The sequence below is a fragment of the Chinchilla lanigera genome, unplaced genomic scaffold (genome assembly GCF_000276665.1).
Source record: "Chinchilla lanigera isolate Chin_1 unplaced genomic scaffold, ChiLan1.0 scaffold00371, whole genome shotgun sequence".
Lineage (NCBI taxonomy): Eukaryota > Metazoa > Chordata > Mammalia > Rodentia > Chinchillidae > Chinchilla > Chinchilla lanigera.
The window spans coordinates 801-12,892 of record NW_004955772.1 but is presented as its reverse complement, the minus strand read 5'-3'; the positions used below and the strand labels follow the sequence as shown (position 1 = coordinate 12,892).

At 37.4% G+C, this 12,092-nt stretch overlaps 1 protein-coding gene across 1 annotated transcript; it reads right to left on the bottom strand.

Moving 5' to 3' along the window:
- Positions 1 to 2,183: 2,183 nt before the first annotated feature.
- On the bottom strand, positions 2,184 to 11,733 carry Aqp4 (aquaporin 4; the record flags this gene model as incomplete). The annotated part of the gene is given in 4 exon segments (XM_005415104.2): positions 2,184 to 6,752; positions 9,912 to 9,992; positions 10,276 to 10,440; positions 11,319 to 11,733. Coding segments are annotated over 4 exon segments (940 nt in total), but the record flags the coding sequence as incomplete, so codon positions are not given.
- Positions 11,734 to 12,092: the final 359 nt, after the last annotated feature.

Below are 12,092 nucleotides of genomic sequence, written 5' to 3'. Positions count from 1 at the left end.
AGAAGACTTTAATGGTAGCTTTGCAATTACTCCTCTACTTTAGTATTTTCTGGATCAACTGCAAAATTCATAGTGGTCTTGATAATACTTTCTGAAGAAAACCTAAACCAAAATTTGCGTACATTATCTGAAGTACCAAGTAAATCCACTGCAGCTGTCAACCCTATTCTCTTTCTTGAGGCCTTATCCAAGGTCTGTAATGTTCACTTCAGGTCTGCAGTACTTAATTTATTGCCACATGGTGGTGTGGTACACGGAGCCCCCCGAGTCTGGAGGTATGTATGTCATTGAAGGAAAGTGTGGCTGATGGGAAGTTATATGGAGCATGTGAGGGATTGGAATTCATTGGGATATGGGCTCCAGCTTTTGCTATACCACTAGATGTGATATTTTGGGAAATTTACTTATTCCTCTTAATCATTGTGGTTTTCTTCTGGTGTACTGGGGATCAAACCCAAGGCCTTACACATCTGGGCAAGAATGCTACCAGGGAACAAAATCTCCAGCTTTTACTTATTCCTCTTGATACTCAGTTTACTCATCTTTGGAGATGTGGACAAGAGTAATATTTACCTTATAATAAGCCTGAAAGATGAAATAGTTGAGACTAATATTTAAATTCTAGACCCCCGTACATATGTACTCATAATTCATAATTATTCTAATTATTCAATTTTCTCCTTTCCTTTTTATCTGTGGCTAATGTTCTTGTTAATCTCTATCTCTTCTGTGGAAAATGATCCTTGAAAGGGAAGAAGGAATCCAGGCTACGATTTCGCTTGCTTACAAATGATCCCAATACCTGAAGATTGGAGTGTTTATTTTATCATCCATCCGTCCACCCATTTATCTTTCTACTCATTTTACAGTTATTGGGTGCTTGCCTCATGCTATCACTGTGATGTACAAAAAGATTACAAACATTAATAGGACAGCTTCTGAGAGATTTTTGAACTTGTGGAGGCAGAAGAATTTAATTCAGCTTTTTAGGGTCCTCAGTGTTTCCCTAAACTGAAATAATGAAGAAGTGGAAAAACTGAAAAAATAGTAAAAATTAATTCAGGTGACATATTGTTTTGGACATTTTCCAGTGGGATAATTATGTAAAAGCAGGCTGACATTTCTATCTCTAGCTTTCTATGCTTGTTAAAATACTTTTCTTGCTGAGATACTCACTGAGGCAAATTTCATCTAACATCTGGCCATTGTATAAATATAGTAATGAAAACATGTCTTGTTGCTTACACTTTAGGTATAAATTTTAGAAATCCAATTAGTGTTTCAGTCTTTGTATGCATTTGTCTTTTTCTTTAGTGTTTGAGCTAATTTCAGGCTCCTACCTGGAACTATAAGAATTCAAACATTTAGCACACAACTCTGCAGCCAGAAGCAACTAGATTGAAGAATAATGCTTTGTAGCGTGTCTTAATGATTGCAAGATACTAATTAATTTTTTTCTCTGTCCATACAGCAAGCACTTTGAAGTGAAGTGTCAAGCCTCTTTTCAATGCCTAAGAGTGGTGGTAAGAATGGGTAAAGGTATAGAATATAGAAGATGCAGTCTTAGCCCTTAATGGGTTTAGAATCTAGTGGACGAGACAGACAGCCACACAAATAATTTCACTACATTGTGACAAATGCTGTGAGAGATACATATCCACCTGGCTCCTAAGGGATCATTCACCCTTAATGGGCTGAGTTTCATACTACATATATGATTGTCCTCATCCTCCATTGAGAGTCTATAACCTCTCAAAATTGAGAAGGCCCTCAAACAAGAATCCAAGGGGGTAACTCAGTACTCATTGAACCCACATTATCCATCTGGGTAGGCAGAATCTGCCCAGTGCCCTGAGGGTAGATCATCTATTTAGCAGTGCCAGTCCCAGTTGTTTGGGTCTTGACTTGCAGACTCACAGTGATGACAGCTGATATCTCATGGCCCATTTTGCATGGATGTGAACGTTCTGAAACAAGCATAATTTTCACTGTCTACATAAGTCTACCATAGTGTATACTCTACAGGCTTTCAAAACATACTTTTGATTTCATGGATTCCATCATCATTTCATTTGGTGTTGATTATATTCAGATACCTAAACCTCCTGTTCATTCTAAAGGAAGCTCATAAACTCTAATTTGCAAAAACTGCAAATGAATTTTGAACATAATCAAACACAATATTTACCTTTAAAAAACACTCTGAAGTTTATTTGCACAAGCTTAGTTGTATGAGATGCAACATAATTCATGGAAATCAACCACAGTGCTAATACCTTAACAGATTATTCCAAATATTAGACATTACCGTTTAAATCTCTTTAACATTAACTCTAATGCTGGAATAACATTTCAGTTAATAAATAATTGTGAATATAACCATATGTTCAGTTTATTCTCCCTGGTTTATCATGAATTACAATTTTATTATGATTTGGATCATAAAAATGATAAATACTTGTGTATATATTTTCACAAATTGCATGTTTATTTAATTAATCCTGAAGAAAAGCTGGAAATGCATTCTAGTGGGGTTATACAAGTAGGTGTGTCTTGTAGTCCTTTGATTTCCAACATAAATAGGTAGCTCTATAACTGCTTGTCCACTCAGTGCTTATTGCTCATGCTGGGTAGCATTTATCTGATATGTACTTTTGTAGGCCATCGGTAGTCATCTGCAAGAGTGAGGGGCTACAGTGTTCGATCTTTGAATTAAGTGTCTTCCCTGTATTTCATAGAATCATAGGTTTCAAAAGTTAGTGTTGCTTTGGGGTGATCTGTCAGGCATTAAAACACAAGTGTGAACTCACAAAATCTGAGGTAAAGGAAGTGATTTTTGTTACATTATACTATCCAGATAGTAATCCTATTTTCTTAATGATTTTCAGGCTATAATCATTTTAGGGAAGACACACGTACTTCCAGGTATAAAGTGTTCTGAACTCATTGTATGGTGCTGATGGTCAGGATTTATACTGGCTTTTATATATATATATTTTTTTTTTTTTGGTAAGGTTGTCTATTCAGCTCAGACTGTCATCTTCTGTTGTCACAAAGGCAATTTCTCTGCCGCATGCTCAGAATGTGTTGCAATAAACACCCTTATCAGGATTAAATTTAGCATTTGAATTTGCTCCTCTATTTTGGAATTTCCCTGTCATTATCGAGTTTAAACATGGAGTCAGGCCTCTACTATATCAGATAGCTCACTTGCATCATATATATTTCCCAAGTATTTCTACTCTCCTTGTACTACAGTCAACACTGAACAGCAGCTTGAGCTAGCATCTAGGAACTGCAGTATGAAAAGGTTTAGGTCACAGAAAACACAAGAATTTAAAAAGTTAAATGGCAGAGACACAATGCAGGCCCCTGAAATGTGTCAACTATTTAGGTTCCAGGAAATATTTTCTTCCAGAGTAAAAAGGTGAGGACTCCTGAAAGAACACGTTATTTTCAACAGTGGAAACCCACATTCAAAATCTTGGCCCTAAGATCTTTTTTTATGAAACCCCCAAAACTTAAAAAATGTTTTTTTCCTCTATGTACTGTTTTGACAAACCACGTGCATTTTTCAGACTAGGGGCCACCATGTAATTCTGGGGTGTTTGTGTACTCCTCCTGGGGGAAGAACCAGTTGGCACTGTTCCATGACTGGGTATAATTCATTTATGTCTTCCCGGTTTTTCCTCTCTGATCTCTTCTCTGTGTATCTGTCAGCTGCGGTCTCCTGGGAGCGGCACTATGCACTTCATTAATAAGAAGGGATTAAAGAAAAAAGCCCCAGTCTCCTAATACACTTGGATAATTTGGTGCCATCCACCAGGCAGTAGACCCCTGCTGCATAGATGTCATTAGAAAGGTACAATTTCATTACTTTTTACTGGCAGAGCCTTGAGTGAAATACAAAATATGTTGTTTCATATGCAGAAAAAAAGAGTGCTGAAGCTTCCTTCCACTGCATGCCCCTAAACACAGTCAAATGCAAAAATATATTTTATGGTTTTCACATTTCATGCCTCCCTTTCACAGTACTCAAAATCAGGCTTTTCATTAAATATTGACCAAAGTAAGGATTAAAACATTATTTCTATTTTTAAATCCCAAATGAGATTTCTATGTTTTTACTAACACACTTGCTTGGAATACCTACTATGTGCCCAACACGCTATTGGGTGCTGAGCAACAAACTATAGAAATATCATTCACTTTAAAAAACCCTCTAGTTTATTGACTGCTATCATTGGAAATGAATGTAAAAGTGAGCATATAGGAAGTAAACCACATAACAGAATAAAAATAAGTGGAAGCTTGTACTTTATAAGCACACTTAGAAATGTGTTGAACTCTTGCTTTTTAACTAAATTTACTTTTGAACTGACATGTTTGCTGATGGTCGATGTTACTTTTTGAACTGAACCATCCCTCAATCTTATGCCTTTAGTGGCGGCATACTGTGCAAATATTTGAAATTAAGGGCGTAAACCACCCTGGCAGATTCGCCCTGTACTTTCTACAGGTGCCACCCTTCAGGAAGTGACCCCTATCACTTGTGCAGCGGTGTGATGGACGCAACTGTGATGTAGGGGCCGGGCTTTAGGCACCTGCCATAAAATACGTGAAGACACCAGTGAGACTGGTGTGATGACTCCAAGAACCTTGCACTCCCACACATCACCCTTTTCCTAGCACCGAAGAGAATCAGGTTTAATAATGGTCCATTATCTTGCTGCCACAGACACACAACTGCCATTACCACTAAAAAGTGGCACACGGTTGGAATTGTGCCGCGGAGAAGAAAGCCTTTGTGACCAGCTATTTACATGCCCACTCCTTGCGGTGATGGGGCTTTGCTTTTTCGACTACTAGCTTTTGCCCTGCAAAATTGACATTTGCCGCAGCTCTTTGTCTCAGATAAAGGCCAGACTAGACAGTTAGGCTGATAAAACTTGGGGTCTCAGAAAACATTCTACTGACAAAAGGCAAAGCAGTGCAGAGAACACAAATTTCCTTAACAAATATACTAGTCAGTAACAAAGCATTTTAAAATCGGGCTGGGTTATATACAATACCTTTACAAATGAAAGGTTTGAAAAGAGTGGATGGCCTCTCCCTTTTCTGTCTCAACCATGGCTTGCCTCATCGGACACACATTTCAATTTGCTCAAATGTCATTACGCAGGTAGTGAAGATCAACAAATGTCACAGAAGTGAGAGAGCCGCGGAGGTGAGGACTCTGCAGAACCAGTCTGTACCTTCCGGAGTGAGCAGGGCTTAAATACCAACAACATGTCACGAATCAAGTAGCTAAGTTCTTGTGAAAAGTCTCACCTAATGTTTCAATACAGATAACCTAAGTTACAAGCACACAAACTCCCCAGTTTTGCCAATAAATTAAAAAAAATAAGCAAAGTGGTTACACGGTTAAAAGCTTAGTTTGTTAACTTTGTGTGATGCATTTGGGGATGTGCACTGAAAACAGATCAGCCATTTGATGCCAGAGTACAGATTTCCCTTTTCCTTGGAATTTCTGTATGATGGTAACTTTTCCCTGACCCACTGTGAGATTTCCTGTCTACTTGTCCTGAATCCCAATAGTGTCCCTAATGATTTAGATGTTTTAGGAGGTGGAACTAGTAAGTAGAGAGGGTTTCTAAATGTTATTATCAATTCTCTGGGCTTTAGCCCACATTGTCTTCCATACTGAGGAGGAAAAAGAATCATAATGAATTGGAATTGGGGTTGAAAGTTGGATATTTGCAATAAAAATGGAAACAGCTGGTGAAAAATGACCATTGCTCTTGTTCTTTTGCAGAGGTAGTAATGTATAGTACCCCCAAAGAGGAGCTATCTTTCGGTAAAGAATTATCAGAAAATTGAAAAATGTAATCAATAAAAGGAGAGAAGGAGAAGAAACAATACTTTCTTCTTTCCTGTTCAAATGTTATATAATAATTTATGGATATTATAAGTAAGGGGTTGGTTATGAAAGAACTTACTATATTTTTTCTTTTGAGTGGGCATGACCCTGTGGCAATACTGCATTTTCTTATTATTAAACTTGACTCAATGGAACAAATATTCAAATGATAATATCATCAGTAATACCAGTTTCCTCACAGAGGAGGAGTAAGCTGATGGGTTTATCTCTATGTTTTGTAGAACAAGACTTAATCAAATCTTGACACACATTTCAAACTGGTTATTAACAAAAGGCAAGTAGATAAACTATGTCCATATTTGCTTTGGGGATACTTTTACAAGAATTCTTTTTTAGATTTGAAATTCACAATGGGTTTCTTCCTTTCCTCCTTGGTAAAGAATGAAATATGTACTGATTAGACTGAGTACTATGATGAGAAATGACAAATCTGCATGTGTCTAACTTACAACAAATCTGTTTCCTTAATGGGTGGCAGGAAATCTGAGGACAGTTCTAAGGAATCTCGTCTGCTCTCAGTGCTATCTTCTAGTCATACCGAAGACAACACCTCTCCGGACGGGTCTTTCCCCTTCTTCTCCTCACCCCGGTCCATGTCAATCACGTGCACCACTCCAGGTTTCAGAATCAAGTCCTCGGTTTCCACCTGGCTCCTGTTGTCCTCCACCTCCATGTAACTCCCTTTTGTTTGTTGGGCAGCTTTGCTGAAGGCTTCCTTAAGCCGACGTTTGAGTTCAACATCAGGACAGAAGACATACTCATAAAGGCCACCAGCTAGGACGGCTCCTATGATTGGTCCAACCCAGTATATCTGAAGGAAAAATGGGAGCGGATAGAGTGTTAAAGGAAAGGTATTTCATGGAGCAACTCCTGCTTATAGGATTTAGCTGAGTTAAACTAAGGACAATTATGTCATGGAAAAGAGGATGGATAGGAAATGAGAGAATATAACAAATCCACACCAGAGATCCATAAATTATTATAATATTTGAACAGGAAAGAAGAAAGTATTGTTTCTCCTTCTCTCCTTTTATTGATTACATTTTTCAATTTTCTGATAATTCTTTACTGAAAGATAGCTCCTCTTTGGGGATACTATACATTAAGCCAACATTAAGAATTCTTGTACTAAAACTGAAAAGGAAAAGAATTTGTGGAGAGCACTTCCTTTGCCTGCTCAGCATTGCCATCTTACTTCCATTTGCTGCATGATCAGGATCACAGCAGGGCGTATCATTTGGGGCTCTTGTTATTTAGTACCATGTGATAAAGGGACTCCCACCTCCACTACTTAGCAATTTTGTGACTGCCTATATTAGTCACTTAACTTCCTGTACCTTAGTTTTCTCATCTGCAAAGCAGGGATTATAATTAAACATATCTTATAGATGTGAAGATGCCATAACACTTGTAAAGCACTGAATAGTTTCTAATTTATAGCCACAGGCTCCACTTCTTTGAAAATTTAAAGATGTCTGTCACTAAGACTGCTAAAAATTATTATTTTCTTTATGTTGCATGGTTTTTCTCTTTAAAATTTGGTGGTTTAACTCTATTTAAAAACCTGTGTTTTGTTTACTTCTCGTGTTGCAAAGAGCTTTCCTCTAAGTGGTGACTTGGTGAAAAATGTCTTGAATTTATGATTGATGGTTAATTATTATCCATAAAGCTTCGACTGATTGAAATACCATAGGATTTCAATAAGTGAAAGTTTTACTCATGTCACTTATGCACCTAGAGTAAACTAAAGTTTTGAGTTTGATTAAACTGTACCATTTAGTTTTGAGCACAAGATACTATAAAGTATTAGATGCTAATTCAACAGAGTGACTTGGGAAATAGAAACCTTGTTTACTGAGAGTCTAGGAGCTAGCCATAATTAGCTCTTTTCTTGTTTTAGCTCACTTAGTTCTATCTTTGGTCTTTGAGATAGATGTTACTATTACCTGTATTTTAGGGGTAAGAAAACTGATACCTTGGGAGGGTGAGAAGCTCACTGAAGACTGCAGGCTTAAAAAGTGGTCAAGCTAGGATTTCAGGTCTGCCTGACTTCAATCCTCTCTTTTGAGCCATTATACTGTTTCCTACTATACTACACTACTCCCATTTGAAAAAAAAATATGATGAATATTCATGCTTAAAACACTCTCTGGAAACAAATCACACTAAACATCATTATTGTAAAATCTAAAGAAAATTTAAATTTTAAGCCAAAGCTAAGCACATATCCTTCACTGCCACTTTGCTGGCAGAATGGCTGTAAGAACCAAGCTTTTTATCTTGAACATGAATGAACCAATAGGAGACTTTATCTTCCCTATGCTCTTTCCAAGGAGAAATGAGAGCCTTCCTCTAAACGTCTGCTTTCTCCTTTTGTGGAAACATCTCATTAAATCTGTACTATTCCTCAGGATCTAAATCTCAGAAAAGAAAAGAGAGATGGTTTAATAATTATTATCCTTCTCCAATACATCTAAGAAGGAGACAAGTAGGTGTGTGTTCTCAAAGATAAACAATTTCAGTGCCAAATTGCTATTCCAAGACAATGTCATGTATATGTTAAAGTAACTTTAAAAATTTATAGAGGTAAGAATTTTTATTGCTAAATTATAGAACATACATAGAAGTATAAAGAACACTAAAATAATGTCATTATACTCACAAAAATCACAGCTAATATTTTGATGATATTTCTAGTATATCTATTTATAAGTGTGGTTTAACTTTAAATACCATAGATCCATCGCTACACAATGAACATTTATTTCTAGGAAGATTGAATTTGTTAGAAAATAATAGGGTGGAATTTTTGACCTAATCAGCAAGCCAAGAATTTTCCTACCATTTCAATTTTGTCAGTTTATACTTTTGTCCACATTTTCAAATCCTCATAAATCAAATTAAAAGATATTAGTTACAAAATAGTTTGAATTTAATAAGCTAGTACCATATGGTCTATATGTTACTCATTAAAAATTTCCATTTTTGTTAATGTGACAAATCTTTTGAAACATCAATTGAGTGGGTGGGTCTTGGCCAATAACCATCATATGCATAAGATCAAAACACAAATGATATATAGTTGTATTCATAAATTTTTAACAATCGTAAAACAACATATAAGTGATGATAATAGCCCCACTTGCAGCCAGCCTATATTTTTATTGGTTATTGTAGGTTAGTGTATAAGTGGCCTTTGCAACTGCTTTATGACTCATTTGAAGAATTTAATTGTTTTGCTGTCAGAAGCATGGAGATAAAATTGATTGTGATAGTTAAAAATGGATAGCATCCCTCTCTGGAAGTGTTGCCACTACATTCATAAGCAGCTTAGGCCTGAGATAGAAAAGTGTGGCTCTTTTTCTCATAGTGATGTATTTTTCCAGCTACAGTTATGGTGATGATAGCATAAACATTTGCACCATTTATTCCACACCATCTGCAGTTCAAACGCTTCCAACTCACATACTATTAATTGGGTTATGCTTTTGTAACCAAAAAAAAAAATTTCTGCTACAGATTATGCTTTTTAAACTTTTCTTCTTTACTTTTTTTTTTTTTTTTTTTTTTTTTTCAAATTTACTTTCTGTTATTGTTGGGAAGGCTTTTCTTTCAATTATTTAAACACCACATTCACTGCACCATCCTGACCTTAATTTGTTCCATATAGGCAACCTCCATGTATCAAGTATTCTGCTGCAGTCTTTCAGATATGTGCCTGGACTAGTGCTTTAAAAAATGATGACAAAAACTATTACTGAAGGCCCAGAACAGACACAAGATGAGAAGTTTTGCAGCATATCTGTGGTGGAGTGTCCCTAGTCTTTATGAAAGATGTAATAAAGTGAGAGTCAAGGTTGGGGGAATGCAGCAGAAACTAGTGAGCAAAATAATGAAAAAAGAAAGAGCCTCATGGATAACTGTCTTCAACTATCTATAAGACAAGAGGAACTTTCAACACGATGGTTACCCAGTGGTTTTCCCAGTTTCCCATGATAACTGCAGGTCCAAAGGATCTGGCAGGATTCATGCTGGCACCAGTATAATTGATCTACAGAAAAAAAGAGAACTTCAGACATCGTTGAAAGAGATCTTCTAACACATATCCTTTATCACCATTTGTCATTACCTGACAAGTCAGTTAGAGGAACCTCAAGATGTTAGGAGCCATATGTTAACATGCTCATCATACAGTTAGTAAAATGACCACCTAAAAGGAACAGATGTGCCTGGATGCTAAAGAGCTGCAGCTGTAACACACAGCATCTCCAGGCCAGCACTAGGGTGAGGATAAATGAGATGGATCAATTATTTAAATGGATTTGGAAACTTACTGCAAATAAATGTCCAATTGCAACCGAAAATCCAATTGCTAAAGCTATTGAACCAGTGACATCAGTCCGCTTGGAATCACAGCTGGCAAAAATAGTAAACACCAGCTGAAATGTGATTATCAACTCTACCAGAAGACCATGACCGGCAGTAAGATTTCCATGAACCTGAAGAGAGAAAAATAGTCCATCTGAACCACATATCTGTGACAACCTATCATTACGGCAGGCATAGTTAATCTGGATGGAAAGTAATAACTAATTTAAGTCTTCTACACTATCCTCAGTTGACACCTCCAGCCTTTCCTTTTCCCCAAAAGAAGAAATAAATTTATACTCATTTTGGGCTTTCATAGATAATTACTTTTACAATGACCAAGCAGGACTTTATGCTGAGTTTCATTTTCTGTCAAGAAAGCGAAATGTGCCACAGTTGCACTTCTAAAACTTTCCTGAGAGACTTATAATTTTATTAGGCAATGATTAAATCCATTAATTAGGTTTAAATTAATATGTATCTCAAAATTTAGATTATGGTATATGTGTGTGTGTGTGTGTGTGTGTGTGTGCGCATGTGCATTTAAGTCAACTCTGGAACTCAGCTAATGATATTCTTAACCAGTTAAAAACTAGGATCTTATATCAATTTGTTTTCATAAGTGCGACCCTTTATGCAGATCATGTTAAATTTGGTGAGTATGAAAAGAAACGTGATTGTTTCTTCTGTTGATAACCAAATAATTGTAAAAGATAGTTGTGATAAATGCATAGCATAGTTACTATGATGGGAAAGAGGGAAAAATCCGACAGCATTTTGTGTCACCTAGACTTAGTTATTGTTCAAGTTTCTTGAGAGCAAACAGTGATTTCCTATGAGCATTTTTGATGTTACCAGACTGTTTTTACTCTATCAAGAATCATAAAAAATCCCTGGGAATAAATGAGCAACTGTAAGACTCTCTCAAGGCTACCAGGATATCATTTAGCAGAGTCTGCAGGCAGCCCGGAGCGAGTCCTAGTCTGAAAAGAAGAGTGTAAGAGATTACCGTGGTGACTCCCAAGCCTCCCACCACGCTGGGAGGTGTGACCAGGTAGAGAATCCCAGCTCCTACGATGGCCCCCAGGCACTGCGCTGCGATGTAGAAGACAGATTTGGCAATGCTGATCTTCCGGGTGCACACCATGGCCACGGTCACAGCAGGGTTGATGTGGCCACCACTGATGTGGCCAAAGCACTGCACCATCGTGGCAATGCTGAGTCCAAAGCACAGAGAGATGAGAACCATGTCGACAGGTAAGGGCTTTTCTGTTCCACCCCAGTTGATGGTGGATCCCAGGCTAAGCAGGACAAAGATAAGCATGGCCAGAAATTCTGCGGTGACTGCCTTCCAGAACGCTTGAGTCCAGACTCCTTTGAAAGCCACCATGATGTTCTGCCTGGTACACAAGGGTCTACACTTGCTGAAAAGAAAAGCGAATCTGCATCAGAAGCCGCCAAATGAGCCTTCCCACTGCAGGGATTTATGAACTTAGAGAAGGGGGCTAGCCCTCCACTTTTTCTGGGACTACGGGGGAGGCACTGCCAAGTATTACTCACAAACCAAGGAAGAATGGTCGGTAATATCTTAACTAGTAGTCAAGAAGGTGTTATTTTAGTCTCCCTTGATTTAATACACCCAGATCATCCAGCTGCATGGGACAGGCACCCCAGCTGTCCTTATAAGGAAATTGTCTCAATCACATTGATCTGGTCGTTCATTCCCTTAAAGCAAGTTTTAAAGTTTGTGCTTTTTATATGGCATTTACATTGTGAAAATAAA